The sequence below is a fragment of the Sapajus apella genome, unplaced genomic scaffold (assembly GCF_009761245.1).
Source record: "Sapajus apella isolate SASKATOON/1434 unplaced genomic scaffold, GSC_monkey_1.0 scaffold68, whole genome shotgun sequence".
Classification (NCBI taxonomy): domain Eukaryota; kingdom Metazoa; phylum Chordata; class Mammalia; order Primates; family Cebidae; genus Sapajus; species Sapajus apella.
In genome coordinates, this window is record NW_022437008.1 from 4,583,228 (window position 1) to 4,607,305 (window position 24,078).

At 40.2% G+C, this 24,078-nt stretch overlaps 1 protein-coding gene across 2 annotated transcripts; it reads right to left on the reverse strand.

Annotated features, from left to right (window-relative positions):
• Window positions 1-78: 78 nt before the first annotated feature.
• On the reverse strand, window positions 79-24,034 carry ZNF829 (zinc finger protein 829). 2 transcript variants are annotated; one of them, XM_032249442.1, is made up of 5 exons: window positions 23,638-24,034; window positions 22,947-23,006; window positions 17,768-17,894; window positions 17,363-17,458; window positions 79-1,696 (listed from the first exon to the last, which is right to left on the reverse strand). In XM_032249442.1, exons 2-5 carry the CDS (start codon window positions 22,977-22,979, stop codon window positions 717-719), a joined length of 1,236 nt encoding a protein of 411 aa, XP_032105333.1. In that variant the 5' UTR covers window positions 22,980-23,006; window positions 23,638-24,034; the 3' UTR covers window positions 79-716. The 2 variants fall into 2 exon arrangements, with proteins under 2 accessions (XP_032105333.1, XP_032105332.1); XM_032249441.1 differs by having other exon boundaries at window positions 23,690-24,028.
• Window positions 24,035-24,078: the final 44 nt, after the last annotated feature.

The window sequence follows — 24,078 nt, forward strand, 5'->3', positions numbered from 1 at the left end:
AGGATAGACAGGAGCCGGAGGTTGTAGTGAGCCGAGACTGCGCAACTGCCCTTCAGCCTGGACAGAATGACACTCTGTCTCAAAACAAAATTAAAAAATATATATATTTGACTAACAACTTATATATAAAAGGAAATTATAAATATATTAGACAAAATAGTGCTAACAGGCTATTATGAGTTGAACTGTGTCATCTAAAAGGAGCTGAAGTCCTAAGCCCTGGTACCTGTATATATGACCTTACTTGGAAATACAGTCTTGACAGATGTAATCAAGTTGAGTTCACCAGGTAACCCCAATCTAATCTGACTGATGTCCAAATAAGAGACATACACACAGACACACGGGGAGAATGCAATGTGCAAATGGAAGCAGACATTAGAATGAGGTATTTGTAAAAGCCAAGGGATGCCAAGGGCTGCCAGCTGTTAACAGGTTAGGAGAAAGGCATAGAACAGATCCTCACTCAGAGTCCTCATAAGGAACCAAAACTGTCAGCACCCTTGATTTTAGATTCCCAGGCTCCAAGCTGTAAGAGAATAAATTTCTCTTGTTTTAAGCCACCAAGTTTTTGGTACTTGGTACTTTGTTATGGTATCCTTTAAAAACTAATACATAGGAGAACCTTTGATAATGTGTACCCTAACTTGTTCTCATTACCTGTTTTAAAAAATCTTATTATAAAGGTTAACAAAAGGGTCTTTAGTTTCTATCATTCAACCAGTATGAATTCCTTCATGGCGAATGAGGTCGGAGCGACTACCAAAAGCTTTTCCACATTCCTTACAGTCATAGGGTTTCTCACCAGTGTGAATTCTCTGATGTCTAGTAAGGTTTGAGCCTTTATTAAAGGCCTTCCCACATTTATTACATTCATATGGTTTTTCATCTGTATGGATTCTCTGATGTTGAATAAGTTCTGAGCTCTGAATAAAGGCCTTTCTACATTCTTCACATTCATAGAGCTTCTTACCAGCATGAATTCTGTGATGGTTAGTAAGTGTTGAGGCACTATTAAAGGCCTTCCCACACTGCTTACATTCATAAGGTTTCTCACCAGTATGCATTCTCCGATGCTGAATAAGCCTTGAGTGTTGAGTAAAGGCTTTCCCACATTCTTTACATTCATAAGGCTTCTCACCAGTATGAATTCTCAGATGTAGAAAAAGTTGTGAACTTTTAGTAAAGGCTTTTCCACATACTTTACATTCATAGGGTTTCTCACCAGTGTGAATTCTCTGATGATCCTTAAGGTTTGAGCAATAATTAAAAGCTTTTCCACATTCCTTACATTCATAGGGTTTCTCACCACTGTGAATCCTCTGATGTTGAGAAAAATATGAACTACAACTAAAAGCCTTGCCACATTCCTTACATTCATAGGGTTTTTTACCAGTGTGAATCCTCTCATGTCGAGTAACAAGTGAGCCATAACTAAAGGACTTCCCACACTCCTTATATTCATAGGGTTTTTTACCCGAATGAATTCTCTGATGTTGAATAAATTGTGAGTTCTGATTAAAGGTGTTTCCACATATCTTCCATTCCCATTGTTTCTCTTCACTCATAGTTTTTTGAGGTGGAGTAAGAAATGTGGGCTGAATGAAACGAGTCATGTCTTCATGGGTAAGTATCACTTGACTGAAATATCTCTTCTTTAGAGATAATATCTTGGTCTCACACATTGATTCTAGATCTGAAAGAAAATAAAAAGGCAAATAAATTTTCCTATTCTGGGCAAGCTAAAATTTCTAAAAAAGAAATAGGAGGATTAAGCTGAAAAGAATATCTGGGAAATTAACACACTTCATTTTCAAAGGTGGCTAGGCAATCTGTAAAACTGACAAGAAAAGCACAGACATTAGGAAGGTAATAAAAGAAGCTGAGGATGTAGATTCAGGAAGTAGATGGCCTCTATGAGCCTTAAATGTTGTTCTGAACCAGAGTCACCTTAACCCTTGGTGAATACACAGTGTTCAGCATCATCCTCCATATTACAGAGAGATTCTAATTTCTTAATTTTTCTTTGCCTGCAGGCGCTGCCTGAGACCCAGCTTTGTGTCTCCTCATCATACAGCTTGTGGAACTCTGACTGCAAGGCCATCAGCATGGCCAGGCAGGGGTTCAGCTAGAGGGTAATGGGAGACAGGCTAGGAGGATGCTGCCCCTGGTCCAGGGCAGAGAAATTATAATTATATATACATGTGTACAAATATATACTCACATACACAGAGCACAATACTGTTATGTTTTATAATTTGTAGATAATTGTCAGACCTACATAAAAGGGCTATTAAGAATAATAAATGGGCCGGGCGCGGTGGCTCAAGCCTGTAATCCCAGCACTTTGGGAGGCTGAGGCGGGTGGATCACGAGGTCAAGAGATCGAGACCATCCTGGTCAACATGGTGAAACCCCGTCTCTACTAAAAATACAAAAAATTAGCTGGGCATGGTGGCGCGTGCCTCTAGTCCCAGCTGCTCAGGAGGCTGAGGCAGGAGAATTGCCTGAACCCAGGAAGCGGAGGTTGCGGTGAGCCAAGATCGCGCCATTGCACTCCAGTGTGGGTAACAAGAGCGAAACTCCGTCTCAAAAAAAAAAAAAAAGAATAATAAATGCGTTGATAGGTTTAAATGGTGGGGTGGGTGGAGTTCAGTGACTGTGCAAGGGTATACTGGTAAATTGCTAGCCTCCAACAAATCTAGTATGCTGAACATAACTGGTGGGGAGAGTAGGCAGATACATCTATTCTGTGCATACAGGATGATATCGGTTAGGGACTCACTGAAAATAATTTGCTCTGCAATTCTGTGATGTTGACCTCAGGAGAAAGAAATGAATCATCCAAGTCATGGCAGTGACTGAGAAGAAAGGTGGCTCAAGTTTGAGACAGAAGAGAGTTAAGACAGGATGAAATGTACTCTATGAGAAGGAAGGAACTCCATGTCAACATATGAACAGTAAGCCCCAGTTCTATGCTTTAAGGCAATTAACCTCTGAGCCCTCTTTTCCTTGTTTGTTAAAATGGGAATGACACTTAACTCATGATTGCTAAAAAGATAAGGAATAAGCTAGACTATTACTCAACACTCAAGGCTTATTCAGCATCAGAGAAGGCATACTGGTGAGAAACCTTAAGTATGTAAATAATCTAATATAAAGTAAGCACTCAGTATTGGTAGCTATTATTATGGAAGAATGTCATAGCAAAAACAGAGATAATGGGCAAATGAAATGGCTTGAAGATATCAAAATAAAGCCAGCTAGACTATCTTAAGTCCTCCCTCCACACAATCATTGGCCAAACTTAGTCTGGGTGCATCCCTAGAAATCTCTTGAAGTTGTCTTCATTTAATTATCATATTGAATCCCCTCTTTCCTAGACCACTGTAGGCATCTCCTAATGGTCTCTGCAATATGTTCCAGCACCCTCTAATCCATTCAGCACCTGGTGTAGTATTTGTTCTCTAAACTGAAAATCTAAACTCCTTGGTAATTACCAAGAAGACTCCAATAATGAGGCTCTTGCCTACCTCTCCAACCTTGTGTTATACTCTACTTCTGCTTGCTCAAGAAGCCCTAGTCCTTCAAGCACATCAAGTTCTCCCTGCCTTTGAGGGCCTTTCCACACGGGTATCCCCTTTACCTGGCATACCCCCATCCTATCACCATTGTTGGCCCTGCTAATCGCTGCTAATCATTTGAACCTCTGCTCAAACAGCATATCTCTAGAAAGCCATAACTGATCTTCAGTCTAAATTATGGTCTTCCTGTTATCAGGCCTCAGATCTATTTCTTATTAATAGCACTTATTATTTGTAATATTATATAATCTGCACAGATCCAATGAAATCAAGAAATGTTTGATATTTTCACTAATACATACTCACCTCCTGGCAAACTACCTAAAGAATTACTGAGGCAATAAATGAATTTAGATTTATTGTTCTCAAGAATACATTTTTAGAATGGGGTTTCAAGATGGATGACTAGAGGCACCCAGCATTTACCTCCTCCACAAAGAAGGACTAAAACAGTAGATAATCACACACCAAACTGAGCATCTATGACAGAACACTGGAATTCAGCAGGGAAACAACAGGGAACCTCTGAGGCACAAAGAGGGAAGCAAAACAGCTGGCCTTACCAGGATCAGCTTGGATCCAAGAGTGTAGGGGAAAGGTAAGGGAGACCATATTCCCACTGTGGACGCCTGCAATCCTAGCCACAAAACAGCCCCTCAGCCCTCATGGGCCCTAAGACTGGTAAAGGGAGCTACCCAGTATCTACACATCACTGTTTTAGATAGGGAGTTCATGCTGGGTCCCTCCCCAAGCAACTGCAGCACAGTGCCATTTTGGGATCCCAGACCCTAACAGACTACATCCTCCCCGGGACCGAACAGTTCCTCCATCTCTACATCCATTGAGCTCTGCTGGCTTCCCCCATGTCCATGTAAAGGGCTAATGCACTGCAATGGTGGCTGGAACCATTAGTGTGGCTAGGTCCCCGGTACTCCAGTCCAGCACTCAGAGTCCTACACTCTAGGGAATGAGCAGTACAGCAGTCAGAGGCTGCTCTTGGGGCAGAGGGAGCTGAAGTGTGTGCTCCCCAGAGCCTGAGAGGCACCTGCCTGGGGCCACTGCCACTGACAGGAAAACCACTGCTCCCAGGCAGCTGGGTCCCTATACATCTGCAAGTGCCTTCAGGGGCCCCTAAGACTAGTGCTGGTCTGCATCAAAGGGCCTGACATCAAGCCTACCTGTCCCACCAAAGCTGCTGCCTTAGCACATCATCTGAGGGTCTGGGAATGGACTCACCTTGCCGGCCGTTGCTGGTGCCCACATGCACCATCTTGACAATGAGGAAAGGCAGAGCCAGTCTGTGACCAGGGCCTGAGCATGCCATCTGGGGGCATGGGGATTAACCCACCCTACCCACCACAGCTTGAATCCATGTGTACCACTGGCAGGGTGAGAAGATAGGTTGCCTGATGCTGCCCCTGCCACTGCTGCATGCAATGTCCAGGGCTGTGGGGATGAATTCACTCCTCACATTGCCACCAATGCCTGCACATATCTTCTGAGGGCCTAAGTATGGGCTCATTTTGCCTGCCAGTGCCCACCATCTATTGTTTGGGAGCCCAGGGATTGACTCGGCCCATCCACCATCACTAGCATCCCTGCATCCCTGCCAGCAACCTGAAGACAGGCTGTCCCAGCCTCCTGCCACCACCAATGCAAGCACAAAATGTACACACCACCTAGAGGAACAGAGACTAGCCCAATCAGACTGCCACTGCCACTGCTGGTACCTGCATATGTTGCTTCAAAGCCCAAACAGTTGGTCAACTACTGCTACTGTTATAATCAATGCCATACATGCCAATGAGGAGCCCAAGGACCTGCCCACCTTCCTGGCCCACTGCTACTACTGCCAACACCTGAGCAAGCAACCTGGAGGCCCAGAGGTCAACTTGCATGGAGCAGCTACTACCCGTGCTGGAATACAACACCTGGGGCCACATGAACCAGTATGCCCAGGCCATCACCAACACCAATGGGGCCTATGGACCAGCCCAGCTGGTGTCTGGTGTACCTATCCCAGAAAAGCCTCATCACAGCTTCTACTAACAACCAAACCCTAAGCCACTGAGGAATTCATAGATAATGCTGACACTCATTACAGCCAAAGAAATCATATGGAGATTATACTACTGTACCCACCTAGAATAAGGCCAAAGCAACCTACCCAACCACTATAAATACATCTACAGGAAAAACGTTTTTCTACTAAAACAAATCCATAAAATTGGAAAAAATGACCATAACAAAAAATACAGAGATATCAATGTTGGATAAAAGAAACATGAAAAAGCATAGACATGACATCTCCAAAGTAACAAAATAATGCTCCAGCAACAGATTCCAACAAACAAGAAATCTACCAAGTTTCTGAAAAAGAATTCAAAATAATGATATTAAAGAAACTCAGTGGGACACAATAGAACATGGATAAATACCAAAAGAATCAGAAAAACCAATTCCTGATCTGAATGAGAAATTCAGCAGATAGAGGTCATGAAAAAGAACCAAACAGAAGTCCTAAAACTGAAGAATTTCAATGAATGAAATAAAAAACATTTGAGAGCTTCAACAATAGACTAGATCAAGCAGAGGAAAGAATTTCTGAACTTGAAGACAGGTGTTTTGAAAGAACCCAGGAAGTCAAAAGTAAAAATTAATAAGGAATTTTTAAAACTGAAGAAAGCTTAGGTGACACACGAGACATCATAAAGTAACAAAGTATGCAAATTTTGGGTGTTCTAGAAGGAGAAGAGATGGGCAAAGGCATAAAAACCTATTTAACAAAATAATAACTGAAAATTTTCCAAGTCTTGTAAGCAATATAGACATCCTGATGCAGGAGGCTCAGTGATGCCCAAAAAGATTCAATCCAAAAAGGTCTTCCAAGGCCCATCACAGTCAAACTGTCAAAAGTCAAAGACAAAGAGAGAATTCTTAAAAACACAAGAGAAAGGCATCAAGTCATATGTACGGGAACCCACATCAGACTAGTAGCAGATACCTTGGCAGAAACCTTCCATGCCAGAAAAGAATGGAATGATATATTCAAAATGCTGAAAGGAAAAACACTGTTAGTCAAGAATAGTATACCTAGCAAAGCCATCCTTCAAAAATGAAGGAGAAACAGTTTTTCCTAGAGAAGCAAAAACAGAGAAAATTTATCACAATTAAGGTAGCCCTATCAAAAATGGTAAAGGCTGTCCTACATCTGGAAGTGAACAAAATATCTACCATCATTAAACAAATCAAAATAAGTTCACTGGTAGAACAGATATACAAAATGGAAAAAGAAAGGACTCAAGTATAACCATTACATAAAGCCACCAAACCAAATGATCAGAGAAAAGAAAAAGGTTATATAAACCAACCATAAAAAATTAACAGAATAGGAATAAATCCTCACCTATTAGTAATAACCTTGAATGTAAACAGTCAAATTCCCCACTTAAAAGATACATTCTGGTTGAATGGATAAAATAAATATGACCCACCTGCATACTGGCTGTGAGAAACTTTATAAAATCACAGACTGAAAGTGAAGGGATGAAAGAAAAAATACTGCACACAAACAGAAACCAAAAGCGAGTAGGAGTAACTATACTTAAATAAAACAGATGTGGGCCGGGCGCGGTGGCTCACGCCTGTAATCCCAGCACTTTGGGAGGCCGAGGCGGGTGGATCACGAGGTCAAGAGATCGAGACCATCCTGGTCAACATGGTGAAACCCCGTCTCTACTAAAAATACAAAAAATTAGCTGGGCATGGTGGCGCGTGCCTGTAATCCCAGCTACTCAGGAGGCTGAGGCAGGAGAATTGCCTGAACCCAGGAGGCGGAGGTTGCGGTGAGCCGAGATCGCGCCATTGCACTCCAGCCTGGGTAACAAGAGCGAAACTCCGTCTCAAAAACAAACAAACAAACAAACAAACAAAAAAACAGATGTTAAGTAAAAAAACTGCAAAAGAGACAAAGAAAGTCATTATATAATGATAATGGGATCAATTCAGCAAGAAGAAATAAAGTTCTTAATATATAGGTACCCAACACTGCAGCACCCAGATATATAAGCAAATATTATTAGATCTAAAAAATGAGATAGGGCTGGTCACAGTGGCTCATGCCTGTAATCCCAATACTTTGGGAGGCTGAGGCAGGCAGATCATTTGAGGTCAGCAGTTCAAGACCAGCCTTGCCAATATGGCAAAACCCCATCTGTAAAAAAAATACAAAAATTAGCCAGATATGGTGGCACACACCTGTAATTCCAGCAACTCAGGAGGCTGAGGCAGGAGAATTGCTTGAACTGGAGAGGCAGAGGTTGTAATGAGCTAGTGTTGCACCACTGCACTCCAGCCTGGGCAACAGAGTAAGACTCTGTGTCAAAAAAAAAAAAAAAGATAAGACTCCCGTAAAACAATAGTAGGGGACTTCAACATCCCACTCTCAGTAAATCAGCAGCATTGGATTTAAACTGGACATTAGACCAAATGGACCTACCAGACACTAATTGAACATTTTATCCAACAGCTGCAGAATACACATTGTTCCCATCAGCAAATGGAACATCCTCCAGGAAGAGATCATATGTTTGGCCATAAGAAAAGTCACAACTAATTTTTAAAAATCGAAATCATACCAAGTATCTTCTCAGACTACAGTAGAATAAAACTAGAAATCAATAACAAAAACTCTGTAAACCACACAAATACATGGAAATTAAACAACATGCTTGCTCATGAATGCCCACTAGGTCAATTAAGAAATTAAAGATCATCAAAGACTATTATAAGCAACCATATGCTAACAAATCAGATAATCTAGAAGAAACAGAAAAATTCCTGTTTATATAAACCTACCAAGATTGAACCAGGGAGAAATACAGCAGAAGAACATGAGCAGACCAATAACGAATAATGAGATTGAAGCAGTAATAAAATGTCTTCCAACAAAGAAAAGCCTAAGACTAAATGGCTTTACTGTTGAATCTTACCAAAATTACAAAGAACTAACCTCAATTTTTCTCAAACTATTTCAAAAAATAGAAGAGGCGTGAATTCTTCCTAATCCATTCTACAAGGCCAGCATTACCCTAATACCAAAACCAGAGAGGGACATAACAACAAAAACTACTAGATTGTATCTCTCACCATATAAAAAAATAAACTCAAAATGAATTAAAGACTTAACTATAAGACCCAAAACTATAAAACAGCTAGAGGAAAATATAGGGGAAACACTTCAGAAGAATAGGCAAATATATTTTAGTTAAGACCTAAAAGATATTTTCAAAAAGGGGCATGTGCCCATAATCCCAGCTACTCAGAAGGCTGAGGCAAGAGAACTGCTTGAACCCAGGAGGTGGAGGTTGCAGTGAGCCAAGATGGTGCCACTGCACTCCAGCCTGAGCAACAGAGGGAGACTCTATCTCAAAGAAAGAAAAAAAAAAAAGGATAACAAGTGTTAGCAAATGATGTGGAGAAACCGGAACCATCATACATGGCTGGTAGGCATGTAAAATGGTGCAGCCATTTTGGAAAACAGTCTAGCAGTTCCTCAAATGGCTAAACACAGAGTTACGATACGACCCAGCAATTCTACTCCTAGGTAGAAACCTGAAAGTACTGAAAGCTTATGTCCACACAAAAACTTATACACGTAAGTTCATTCAACATTATTCAAAATAGCTCAAAAGAGGAAACCCAAATGTCCATCAACTGATCAACTGACAAATAAAATGTGGTATATCCGGCCGGGCGCGGTGGCTCACGCCTGTAATCCCAGCACTTTGGGAGGCCGAGGCGGGTGGATCACGAGGTCAAGAGATCGAGACCATCCTGGTCAACATGGTGAAACCCCGTCTCTACTAAAAATACAAAAAATTAGCTGGGCATGGTGGCGCGAGCCTGTAATCCCAGCGACTCAGGAGGCTGGGGCAGGAGAATTGCCTGAACCCAGGAGGCGGAGGTTGCGGTGAGCCGAGATGGCGCCATTGCACTCCAGCCTGGGTAACAAGAGCGAAACTCCGTCTCAAAAAAAAAAGAAAAAAAAATGTGGTATATCCATAAAATGGAATCGTATTTGGCAATAAAAAGGAATGAAATACTGACGCATGCAACAACATGGATCAACCTTGAAAAGCGTTATGCTATGAAACAGGAAGTTGCAAAAGACCACATATTGTATAATTCCATTTATATGAAATGTCCAGAATAGGCAAATCCATAGAGAGAGAAAATCAACTCATGGTTGCCTGGGGCTGGAGAGGGAGGAGAGTAACAGAGTGTACAGGGGTTTTTCTGAGGTGATAAAAATGTTCTGAAATTGATTATGGTGATGGTTATACAACTCTATGATTATATTAAAAGTCACCAATTTGTACATTTTATGTGGGTGAACTGTATGGTATGTGAATTATACCTTAATAAAGTTGAAACCAAAAAAAAAAAAAATTAAAGAAGTGCTACTCTGATTGGTTCATAGAGAGCAGGGGTTGGGCAGCTTTTTAACAAAGACTAAGATAGCAAATATTTTCAATTTTGTGACTATTCAACTGTGTGACCAGTGAAAAGATAGTCACAGAAAACTTCCAATAGTTTGAATGTGTTATCCTTAAAAAATAAACAAATATGTCCCCCACAAAAAAACCCACAACCTCATAAGAACTGCTAGCTCAAAACCAGAAATTTTAAAAAAGATTGGCTTAATAATTCTGGTTTTAAAATAGCTATATTATCTTTCTCCTGATTTTATCAGCGCAAAGTGTAAATTTTAAGATTATAAAAACTAGGCCGGGTGCTGTGGCTCATGCCTGTAATCCCAGCAACTTGGAAGGCCAAGGCAGGTGGATTACTTGAGCTCAGGAGTTCAAGACTAGCCTGGGCAACATGGCAAAAACCCTGTTTCTACAAAAAGTAGCCAGTCATGGTACTGTGCACCTGTAGTCCCAGCTACTAGGGAGGCTGGGGTAAGAGGACTGCTTGAGCCTGGGAGAGGGCGAGAGGATTGCTTGAGCCTGGAAGAGGGGGTTTGGGAGGAGGCTGCAGTGAGCCAAGATGCATCACTGCACTCCAGCCAACAGAGTCAGACTCTGTCTCAAAAAAACCCAAAATTATAAAAATGATACAATTATGTGTTAGACCAAATCAAATTATAGTTCTTTCAAACTTTTTGATATCAAAGTAACTGTGTTGGGCCTGGCATGGTGGCTCACACCTGTAATCCCAGTACGTTGGGAGGCTGAGGCAGGCAGATCACTTGAGTTCAGGAGTTAGAGACCAGCCCGGGCAACATGGTGAAGCCCCATCTCTACTCAAAATACAAATATTAGCCGGGCATGGTGGTGCATGCCTGTAGTTCCAGCTACTCATGAGGCTGGGACAGAAGATTCTCTTGAACCTGGGAGGAGGAGGGTGCAGTGAGCCGAGATCATGCCACTGCACTCCAGCCTGAGTGACAGAGCAAGAGTGAGAGTGAGAGCAAGAGCGAGAGTGAGAGCGAGGGCGAGACTCCATCTCAAAAAAAAACAAAAAACAAAAAACACCTAAGTAACTGTGTTACTCTGTAGTGAGTCAGCTTAAATACAATAGACAAGATTCTTAGTTAACTTTAAGACAATGGACATCAAGAAAAATTAATAGATAATCCTTGGAAACCTGGATGATTTCTAACATAAGGTATTAAAACATTGATTCCCAAGAATAGTTTTAACATATATGCTATTATAATATGTATGCCTTATTTTTTATGTTAGAGGGTGGCTATACCTTTGGGTAATCCAAATAAACACGAGATTTTTTGTTTTGTTTTTGGAGGGGCATTTTTGTCCTCTTTATAAGTGCTTATGAGGAATGTGGGTGGCTATTGGGGGAATGGTATCACATGAACTCAGGAGCTTTACTAGTCTGTTAAAATGTTTATATATCACAGTTCTCCATTTCCTACCTCCCACATTATTCTGTGATTAAAAATTACAATCTGAGTAGTTGAGACTATCTGGTAATAATAATAACAGAAATGCAATAGATATGCTTTTGTTATCAAGGAAATCATAGGCCAGGCATGGTGGCTCACGCCTGTAATCCCAGTACTTTGGGAGGCCAAACTTAGCTGAGGTCAGGAATTCGAGATCAGCCTGGCCAATATAGTGAAACCCTGTCTCTACTAAAAATACAAAAATTAGCCAGATGTGATGATGTGTTCCTGTAGTCCCAGCTACTCAGGAGGCTGAGGCTGGAGAATTGCTTGAACCTAGGAGGCAGAGGGTGCAGTGAGCTGAGATTGCACCACTGCACTCCAGCCTGGGCAACAAGTGTGAAACTCCATCTTGAAAATAATAATAATAATAATAATAGTTTTGTCTTAAAAAAACTAGTTTCAAAATGTAAAACTGATACATATAAAAGACATCTCAGTTTTGATGGGTTTATTTTCAATTCACTATTTGAACAGTATATATTCTTATGTAAAAACACACCTAAGTGACTACTAGTAAGCAAAAGTATCAAAATAGAAAGTATGAACTGCAACACAAATGAAAGTAATGTGTAATATAAATGGGGATGCACATTAAGTAGGTAACAGGAAAGTTATAACAACATTCGTGTAATCAGATATAAACTATGAATATTGCTGTAGTCAACATATATATGGTGATTATCAGAGACCTGCCCTCAACTATCAGAACAAGGCATCAAGAAATACTTTTACAGTTTGATGTATCACAAAATGACAAAACATACTATTCAAAATTTGAAGGTAGGTATCAGAAGAATGAAAGTAAGAGTTGGAAATGTATTGTCTTTAATGAGACAGACTGGGGCAGTCAGGGTAGGAATGTATAATAAAAAAGCAGGCTGCTGTTTTTCTCTTTTTTGAGATGGAGTCTCGCTCTGTTGCCCAGGCTGGAGTGCAGTTGCATGATCTCAGCTCACTACAACTTCCACCTCCTGGGTTCAAGCGATTCTCCTGCCTCAGCCTCCCAAGTAGCTGGGACTATGGGCACCTGCCACTATGCCCAGTTAATTTTTGTATTTTTAGTTAAGATGGGGTTTTACCATGTTGGGCAGGCTAGTCTTGAACTCTTGACCTCAAGTGATCTGCCCTCCTCAGCCTCCCAAAGTGCTGGGATTACAGGTGTGAGCCACCACGCCTGGCCTGGGCCGCTGTTTTTCAATATAAGCTTTATAATACTATGATTTCAAACACACAAATACTGCTATATTCAGGATATATATGGTGATTATCAGAGACCAACCCTCAACTATTAGAACAAGACATCAAGAAATACTTTTACAGTTTGATGTATCACAAAATGACAAAACATACTATTCAAAATTTATGTAGGTAACAGGACATACAAATTTCATTTGTATTGTAGTTTGTACTATTTTGATATCTTTTGATAATACTATGATTTCAAAATATATTACTTTAATGAAAATTAAATTAATTATTTTAAAATGAAAAAGGAATAAACAGAGACCACCTTTCAAGCAGAAAGGTACAAGGTTAAGGTAAGATTAAGAAGAGGACAAATTAGCAAGTTGGTAGGGAGGAAAAGTGGTAGGAGAGACAGAAATAAAATACGTAAAGGCAGCTAAGATCAGTTGATAGCTGGGAAAAAGTGAAGATTCACAAACTCCTGCCTAGGTTGCTACAGCTTTGTTAAATCTAGAATTATTTCTCAAGGGAGGCATGGATCTTCTATTTCCAACGCTAACTCCATAGGTAACAACATGTACTTCTAGGGCTCCAACCATTAACTTCTACTTGGATCAATTTCTACTTCCATATTTTTGACTGTTTTACAACTTTCTTCTGAGCTTCCTATTTGATCTTCTCATTGATGAATCTACTTTGTAGAAATTATTTACAGCAATGTCCCAGCTCCTACATTAGATGATGTTTCTTAATAAGCCTACATATTTTATAAACTATACAGCACCTAGCAGACTACTATACAAAATTAGAGTCAAACATTTTTACAAGACTTGTTATCTAAAAATCTTAATTCTCCATAAACTAATAGTAATATGCTAATGAAAAATATAACTTGGCATTTTGATTAAGTTTGAAATAACTCTATATAAGCTAATTCTAATTTTTTTTTTTAAGACCAAGTTTTGCTCTTGTCCCCCAGGGGAGTGTGGGTAACACCCCCTATCGGCACCAAGGAAGGAGAACTGTCCAGACCCCAGGCACAATTAGTGCCTGAAGAATATCTTAGTTTATAGTGTTATTACTCAGCTATTTCCTTTATATAATCTTTTATATATAATCATATATTAGTTTATAGAATTAGTGCCTGAAGTATAACTTATTGCTTACATATATCTAGCTTATATAATCATACTTAATACTTCTATCTAGCATACTTAGTTCTATATAATCTTTCTATATAATCATATAGGTATTGTAGTCGGAGCTATACTGACATATTTAGTGCTGATTTATATAATCCTTCCATATAACCAGTATAGTAGTTTGTAGTAGGAGGAATGCCTAGAGCAGTCACAGAACAGAAGCAGTACATGGGAAAACAGCCAGACCAGGACAAGAACCAAAGACCCAGGCAGTGGCGTCCCTGCCTGAAAGGGCATAAGCTGTATGGCAGGCTTGGAGCAAGACCCTCTCCTCCTGATAAACGAGTTGTAGTACCTTGCATTCAGTTCCTATGGAAAGTAGGCCTCATGCCTGAGATCCTGGAAATAACTGAGGGAGAAGAACCCCTCTGGCGTGACCAGTCACAGAGGCTGTACACCCTGTCAGTCTTTTCTCACTTCTGTGCTAGCTCAAATCATCCTCCCATAAATATCTTAAGAGGAGAGCACAAGTCTGTCAGCTCCCACTGCACTGGCTTATAGCATCCTTCTATGAGAAATCCTTTGACGTCGCCAGTCCCCAGATAAGTGTTGCACACGACACCTGTTGCACACAGCCCAACTCCCTGCCTTGGTGACCTAATGGGGGTGGACCCCTTTTCTGTACACGACCCTCTACTACCATGCATGGCACAGCCCCCTACTGCGCATGGCCCACCTCTCTGCCCAGGTGACATAATAGGGTGGCCCCCTTGCTTGTAACTCACGAGATTATGTATGCCCTATTACTAAGCCTATAGATGATGACCTCACTCACAACCCTGCCCCCTGCTTGTACCTAATAAATACAGATGCTTCTGGGCATTTGGGGCTTTCGCTGATCTCTGCTCACAGGTTGCATGGCCCCCCGAGTCCAGCTGCTCTTCACCAGTTCTTCAGTGTCCTGTCTCTTTACTTCTCGGATCCTGCACCTCAGCAGAGCATAAGGGACAGCCCATGACCCTGTGGGGCCCAACAGCCCTACACAGGAGTGCAAGGGCACAATCTTGGCTCAATGCAACCTCGCCTCCCAGGTTCAAGCGATTCTCCTGCATCAGCCTCTCCAGCAGCTGGGATTACAGGCACCTGCCACCAATCCCAGCTAATTTTTGTATTTTTAGTAGAGACGGGGTTTCACCATGTTGTTGTCCAGGCTGGTCTCTAACTCCTGACCTCAGATATCCATCCCCCTTGGCCTCCCAAAGTGCCAGGATTATAGGTGTGAGCCACTGTGACCAGCCTAATCCGAAAATTTATAATGAAAATGCAAAGGACTAAGAAGCAGCAGGAGAACTTGCTCTACTAGATAAGATTTATTACATGCCACAGTATTAATATAGTGCGGTACTGGCACAAGGATAGACAAATAAGCCAAAGGAACAGAAATCAGAGAGACTCACAGACACATGATTTATGACAAAGGTAGTCCTACAGAGAATGGGAAGAGGACAGTCATCTTAATAAATACTAAGAAGTCAACTGGATATTCACATGGAAAAAAAATGAAATTTGACCCCTACCTCACAACACATACAAATACCAACTTCAGGAAACTAGATCTAAATGGAAAAAGTAAAACAATAAAGCTACTAGAATATAACATAGGAAATATCTTCATGACCTTTGGGTAGGCAATCATTCCTACCCAGGACTCAAAAAAGCAACACTATAAAGAAAAAGTAAGTGTGACCACATTAAAATTAATAATTTCTGTTCATCAAAAGACACCATTAAAAGAATAAAAGGCAAGATATAAAGTGGTGGGAGATATTTACATCCTGTATAACCAAACACAGAGCTAATATATAGAATATAAAAAGAATTCTTTCAAAGCAATTAAAAAAAAAAAAAGACGACCAACTAAGTTTAGCCAAGAAACTTAAACAGGCATGTCACAGAACACACATATCAGAGTAACTAAAATTTAACTAAAATTAACAGGTTGGGCAATAATAAGAACTGGTAAGAATGTAAGAATGCAGAGCAATAGCAACTTTCATGCTGCTAGTAGAACTAGCAACTAGCAGTACAACTACTTTGGAAAATTGGTATATTTACTAAAGCTGAACACACACATATCCTATTGCTCAGTAATTCCACTCCTATGTACATACCCAAAAGAAATGTGTACACACATTTACCAAGTCACATACAGGAACCTTCACAGCAGCATTATATGTAATACCTAAAAACTGCCAACAACCAGCTGTCAACAGTAGAAAAGACAATTTACGGTAATTAATAATATATAAAGCATAATTTAAAACATATTCATAGAATGAAGCAGGGTGCGGTAGCTCATGCCTGTAATCCCAGCACATTGAGAGGCCAAGGTGCGTGGATCACCTGAGGTCAGGAGTTTGAGACCAGCCTGGGCAACATGGTGAAACCCTGTCTCTACTAAAAATACAAAAAATTTGCTGGGCATGGTGGCGCAGGCCTGTAGTCCCAGCTACTCGGGAGGCTGAGACTGGAGAATTGCTTGAATCTGAGAGATGGAGGTTGCAGTGAGCCGAGATCACACCACTGCACTCCAGCCTGGGCAACAGAGCAAGACTCTATCTCAAAAAAAAAAAAATTATACATATATATGTGTATGTGTATATATATATATATATATATATTCATAGAATGAAATACAGCATAGCCAATAATAATGAACTAACACCAGATATGTGCAACATCATAGATATGTCTCATAAACATAATGTTGAACAAAAAAAGCCAAAGACAAAAGACTAAATACTGTGTGATTGCATCTATATAAAGTTCAACAATAGGCAAAACAAATCCATGGTGCTAAATGTCAGGATGGTATTTATTTTGGGAGAGGAAAAAGAGGCTGGTGATTGGGAAGGAGCAGAAAAGGGGTTCTGAGGTGCTAGTAATGTTCTATTTCTTGTCCTGAGTAGTGGTTTCACCATTCTCAATTTCACCATGCTATGCAATCATAGTCGTTATACTTCAATTTTTTTTAAAGTAAAAAGTAATCAAATGTTTGATAAATGAAAGAAAGAACTATTAAATCCAATATGAACTGGTCAAAGATATTAAATAATTGAAAGCAGATAAAATGAAAACAAATATAGGGAAGGAAAAAGAAAAGACACACACATACACACACAAACACACACACACTTACACTCATCTATTTCTTAGGGTGGAAATGTCTACTTTCATACCAGTCTAAATGTAGCATATCATAGAAGGAATGAAACCTAAAATGTGAGTAAAATAATTATAGCATAATTACAGTCAGGAAGGTACTTGCTATATCGGACTAGGGAGAAAGGATAAGGACAAAAAGGTAGGATAGCTTATATGGAAGAGGCCTCAGGCCTTTAAAGAGAACTTCTTGATAAAATCTCAGATGTATATCTCCTCATAGCCCTGCGCCTGAGCCATCATCTCTTACTTACCTGAACATAGGCCTCTAGTCAACTCTCTGTCAACCAGCCAGGGCTCTCTTCCTTGTTCCAATAAGGAGATCACAGCTGGCTTAGAACTGGAAAGTCCTGCTCACAAGAAAAGACATGAGACATGGTTATACTTTGGGTTCTCCAGATATCAGATCCAGTCTCTTGGTGATCAAAGAAGAGATGCCATTACAAGAAGGACCAGAGAAAGATGGAGAAGATGAAGTTTCAGCCACAGTCCATTAGAGCTGCCCACTTCCAACTCTTCCATTCCATTCCAACTCAAACCATTCCTTGGGGAACAGGGAGCAGAAATTCAGCTGGTTACATGAAGCAAATAATTCACAATGGAGAAAGGAGAGATTTTCCAAGGGCAGACTCTGAATTTTGGGGGATAGTTATCCTTACCCACTGAAACCAGGTTGCTGAAATTCTCTAACATCACTTCTTTGTATAAATTCATCTGACCAGAGTCCAGGTATTCCCATTCCTCTTGAGAGAAGTCTATGGACACATCCCTGAACATCACTGACCCCTGAAACAACAAATATGCTTTCACAATGAAAGGAAAAATGACAAAGATGGTGGTAGAGGTAACAGAAGCCTCTGCAAGAAAGGCCAGAGTAAGCAAATTAAAGGAGGTGGATCCTATCATATCAGAAGACATATACATCCTGTGTACAAGGGATGTACAAATAGACTGCACTTTTCCAGTGATAAGAAATAGTAAGCATTCAGCTCTATTAGTGAGTTTCTTCCCCCTCCCCCTTTATAAGTCCCAAGAGAGGGGAAAATGGGAGGGACTTTCAAACACGTCTTGTAATACATGGAGTAAAAATTCACAACATCAGAGGAAAACAAAAATAAACATTTCTAAAAGCTTCCAGGAAGAAAACAAAGATCACCTAAGTTTTCAGGAATCACAATGGCAATAGACTTCTCAATAGCATCATTTGAAATAAGAAAAAAAGAAAGCAATTCCTTTAATACTATAAAGGAAACCGATTTCTTACCTAAAATTCTATATCCAATCAAATTACTAAACCACTATGGAGATTAAATCAAGACAATTTTAGATCTGCAGGGAATAATAAAAGTATTTCCAATGTGGCTTTTCTTAGGGCTACGTTTTCCGTCAAAACTAGAGAATATATTTTCTCATAACGCAAAAAAAAAAAAAAAAAAACTAGACAGTAAATTAGAAAAAAGAGAAGGTCTTATATTAAGAAACTGGAAAACTAACATGAAAATGGTGATCCAAGTGCCAGGATAATTATAAAAGGCAAATCCTAGAACATTATCTGACAGCAGAGTGAGAGAACAGTGTCTAGGAACACAAGACGTGAGGACTACAGGAAAGACGTCTCCAAAGAAAAGTAAGGAGCTAGTATGTTTGATCATGTAGAAAACATTGATAGGCAACTGACAGCAATGTTAGAGAATTTGAAAAAAAAAAAAATAGTGACACATACATAAAGCCAGGCAAAAAAAGAAACAAGGCAATTTGCTCTGAGAAAAATACAAATTGTACTAGAAAAAATCCAGGATCTGGTTACTTGGCTCACAATAACAATATCTGCAAAGTCCTAATCACAGGGATAGCAATAATGTAAAGAAAAATTGTCATATAATTCTATTGCATGGACAAAAAATGAGGACTGTGGTATGGGAAATCTCAATCCATATTTGCCCGCCTAAAAATCACTAGAAAATATGCATCCAAAAATAGCAATATAGAAATATTAATTAGAAATATAGGAAAAATGCCAAGAGAAACAGCAAAAAGAGTTTAAAGTAGCCATTTAAGGGGAGTAGGATTGGATAGTAGAATAATGCCCTGCCATTTTTCAGGTCTTTTAACATTTCTTGAATTTTTGGTTTTTTTTTTTTTTTGAGATGGAGTTTCACTCTTGTCGCCCAGGCTGGAATGCAGTGGCACACTCTCAGCTCACCGCAACCTCCACCTCCCAGGTTCAAGCAATTCACCTGCCTCAGAGCTGTGATTAGAAGTGCTGGTCACAACCCCCAGCTAATTTTTGTATTTTTAGTACAGACAGGGTTTCACCATGCTGGCCAGGTTGATCTTGAACTCCTGACCTCAATTGATCTGCCCATCTCTTCCCAAAGTCCTGGGATTATAGGCACGACCAGCTGGGACTGAGGCTCCTAACCAATGGTGTCTGTGTTAACTCTAGGTAGTGTCCGAATTTAACTGAATTGTAGGATACTCAGGTAGTGTCTCAAGAATTGGTTGTTTAAAAAAGGACACACATTCCCAATGGATAGGAGAAATGAGGGTACCTATCCTTCACCTTAGGACAAGCAGGCTCCAGGGTACAAAGTGGAATGATGACATACTTTGGAATAATTTTTGCTATGTTCTCTGGAGCTTAGGGGGCACAAAGACTGGTACCTATTCCCCCCTTTGGACTATATGTGGACCCCATAAAGGGACAAAGTGACTTCAACAAAGGAAGGGATCAAGAATGCAAAAATGTGTGACACATATCATAAGTAGCCATTTCAAGGAGACATGCTGCATATATCCCAGGAAATGCAATTAGAGGTTTCCAACAAGAGCTTCTCTGAGAAACCCTAATGGGGTTCAACCCTCATAAAGGAGTGTTGAACATCCATCAAGGCAAAGGAGACCAACACCAAAGCAAGTCAAGAAAGACTTTTCTTTTCCTTACCTCCTCTTCCCTATCCCTATTCTAATCTCATAGGATCCAGAAACTATTAGGCAGGAGAAATAGAGGCTCAGAGCGAGGAAATCAAGAAGCTTAATATGTTCCTCTTTCATACTGCAAGCTTGAAGCAAGCCTGAGCTCACAGAAGAAACTTTAAATGAAACTCACATATTATTACACTGAACCAGAGGTTGTAATTAGTAAAATGAGACTGAGATTGTGACTGAAAACAATCAAAGGATATCAAAGAGTGATCAAAAAATTATAGTCTGTACAAGTTTTTATCTAGGGCAACAAAACAGTTAACCCACAGAGAGGGTTGAGAGTAGAAATTATGAGGGAAAAAAATTTTCTTTTGCTTGCTTCATATGGAATCCTGCTTATTTCAAAATGCTGATTATAAGCAGATTTGGTTTCTCAGGTACACAGTCATATCATCTATAAAGTGATAATCTTATGCTCTCTTTTGTAATTTTTAACCTAATTTTTTTCTTATGTAAGTGTTTTGGTTAATATCTCTAAAACAATGTTAAATGACACCAGTAATGTGGTATCTTTGTTTTACTTCTGATTTTCAAATATTTTCATGTTTCAAATATTTCCCTATTAAATATGAGGTTAACTTATGAAAACAAAATATATTCCTTTTAAATTGTATTGTCTACGACAGTATACCACACACCTCTAGTTATTCCCATTAATATTGGGCAACAATCTTCCCTATAGAAATGATGAGGGTAACTAGAGACTGAAGGGAGAGGGGAACCAGATTTTCTATTTGGGCTTTGGTACGGGAGAGGGAAGACTCAGTCCTCTTTAAAAGAAATTCAGATAGAAAGGCCTTACACAAAATAGGTTTGTTAGATTTATTCTTATCCTAATTTTCTTTGCATCTGTACCAAACACATACAGTTTAAAAATTGAGAGTAGGCCCATTCAGAGTTCCAAATTTACACCTTAAGAAAACACTGTCCCTATTCTGAGTCCTCTATCCTAACATGTATCCTCTAATTTTCAGATGAAGAGATCATCTAGTAAATGGATAACCTTATAATTTAGTGAGTTCCCCAAGATTAAAAGTGTTGAAACACAATTGAATAAAGGTATTTTTATTATCACTTGGAGGAAGAATCCAAAAATTCTAGTTGCCTGCCATGCCCACTGCCCCTCCTGAGATGAGGCAAGGTTCTTTTTTATCATAAAGGGATAAGACACAGAAAAGAACAAGAAATTCTAACCTATAAACGTTTAGTTAGAACCTGACAAGGAAAGGGAGAAAGAGTGATAGTGGGGGCTTTTTAAAGGGATAATGAGCGAAGATTTTCCTGAACTAATAATATATATTCATCCATAAATTTTAAAACTCTACAAATCCCAAGCAGATAAATAAAACACATATATGCATCTTTTTTTTTTTTTTTTTTTTGGGACAGAGTTTCGCTCATGTTACCCAGGCTGGAGTGCAATGGCACGATCTCGGCTCACCGCAACCTCTGCCTCCTGGGTTCAGGCAATTCTCCTGCCTCAGCCTCCCGAGTAGCTGGGATTACAGGCACGCGCCACCATGCCCAGCTAATGTTTTGTATTTTTGGTAGAAACGGGGTTTCACCGTGTTGACCAGGATGGTCTCGATCTGTTGACCTCGTGATCAACCCGCCTCGGCCTCCCAAAGTGCTGGGATTACAGGCTTGAGCCACCGCGCCCGGCCACACATATATATATCTTATGCTAAAATTACAGAAAGCCAAAAACAGAACGGTCAGAGGAAGACAAGACATTACCATCAAAGGAGAAGAGCTAAATCAAGACTGTATGATACTGGCATAGGAATATACAAAATCAATGGAAGAGAAAAAGAATTCATAAATATACCCATGCACATATAGACACTAGGTATATTTGACGACCAATGAAAATACAATGGATCTTCCAATATATGGTACTGAAAAAACTGGGTACTAATAAGGAGGGGGAGAATCTGACCCCTACCTCATAACATACACAAAAACCAGTTGCAAGTATATTAAATATCTAAACATGAAAGTGAAACTTATGCTTTAAGCATAAACATAAGAGAGTATCTGCATGACCTTGGGACAGGGAAGGATTTATTAAATAAGATACAAAAAGCGCTAACCATTAAGGAAAAATATTGATAAACTCAGCCTTTAAAAAATAGAACTTATCATAAAATCATCTTACAGGAAGTGATGAAACAGTCCAAATAGTAGGAAAACATAATCAATAAAGGACTGAGACCCAGATTACATAAATAACTCATATGAATCAGTAAGAGCTATTCTAAGAGAAATGTGAGTGAAGATTTGAACGGATATGTCACTAAAGATGAAACGCTAAAAACTGATAAACATGGAATATGTTCAATTTTATTATTAATCATGGAAACCCAAATTCAAACCTGTGGGGGTGGGGGTTGTGAGGACAGATATATATTCAAATAAGGATTTAAAAGTCTGGCACGTCTGATTTGAAAATAAGTATGCACCATAATTTTTTCAAACATAGAAAAATGTATTTCCCAAGACCATCTGAAGACATCGCAGAATATTTATGACACGTTTTTAGTAAAAATGTAGAACATAAAATGGTAAGTAAATTAAGTAAAATTTGGTTTTTGAAAATACATTAAAATATTAACACTAATTATTTGAATGGCCAAATTTTATTTTTTCTTGGTAATGCTGTGTTTTTAAGATCTCAAAATTAATCATCCTTTTATTTTTAAATCATAATAAATATTTGAGAAGAAAATTCAGCAAGCACAAGTGGCACAACCATCCTTTTCTGTGATGGGAAAATTATAGGGACTTATAATTAAATGTCATTTCTTTATTAAGCAAGAATTTTCAGAAGAAAAAGAGGAGACCATAACACACCTTGGATACTGCTTGTAGAAGTTCATCATGCATTCTTTCTTCCTCTTCTGGGTGACTCACCTGGAGAAAGGTAAAATTGGGATAGTAAAGAGTAACTGTGAGACAACAGGTTTTTCTTGGTACCCAAATTAGTCAAGGAAGACGTCCTCCCCAGCTCCATCACCCACGACACACGAGGAATGGAGATCAGAGGAGAATGGGGCAACCTGTCCTATTCCAGTGGCTCAGGGGAAAGGCTCTGTTCACTGCTGTCCAGGGTTGGAATCTGATCAGACCTCAAAAAAGGTTTCCTAGAGACAGAGTTCTGAAGTCACAATCGCACAGTTGACAGGACCCTATATTCATACACAGAATGCCACATACATTTAGGGACAGTCATACTTAAGGCGACACGCACTTCTCACCAGCACACACGGAGCCACACGTGGCAACACAATTACAATTACATACACACCATGGGAAACACACAATAACAGCTGCACAGTCGGAGGCACCCCACACTGTCGCAGAGTCACAGTCACACACCACCACGGGAACACAGCCACCACCCCTGCAGTGACCGGTATCCCATATCCGCACATAAGCCGCAGTGTCATTAGTTCCCAGACAATTCCACAACCTCCCTTTTTCAGGTCGCTCGGTCCGCACAGGGCCAAGGCGCCAGCTCCCCATTGGCCTTCGGTATCCTCACCTAAGCTCTTGCAGACCTGAGCCAGTTTCTCTCGCGGACCAAAATATACCACCTCCAAGATCTAAGGGTCCCGCCAGGCGTGACGAAACGTTCGAATTTCTGCGAGAAAAGTGAACGGCCACCAGGCCCTCTGGGAAATGTAGTCCAGCGCGGGACCCACGCCGATTCCTGTCTGCCCCTCGCCCGGGCCCACCCGAAACGGCTGCTCTGGCAACTCTCAGCATCCAGCCGAGTTCCAGAGTTGCAGGTCGCCGTAGCGCTGCGCAATGGAGCTGAGTCTTCCGGGGAACCTGGCCCACGCCTCACCTTCACACAGGAAACGCACGTGCGTTCTGGACGGAAGTTGAGTGAGGCCGCGGGGCCTGCTGGGAGGTGTTGTCCTCAGAAATGTCGCGGGCGCGAAGGGATGGTTTGGAGTTGTAGGCTTCTGTTCCGGACCTG

Coding starts and splice junctions, on each gene's coding strand:
- ZNF829 (XM_032249442.1), bottom strand. CDS start 22,979: ATGCATGATGAACTTCTACAAGCAGTATCCAAG. Junction 17,459..17,767: donor CAGCAACCTGGTTTCAGTGG/GTAAGGATAACT, acceptor TCTTGTGAGCAG/GACTTTCCAGTTCTAAGCCA. Junction 1,697..17,362: donor GACTAGAGGCCTATGTTCAG/GTAAGTAAGAGA, acceptor ATTTTCTTTCAG/ATCTAGAATCAATGTGTGAG.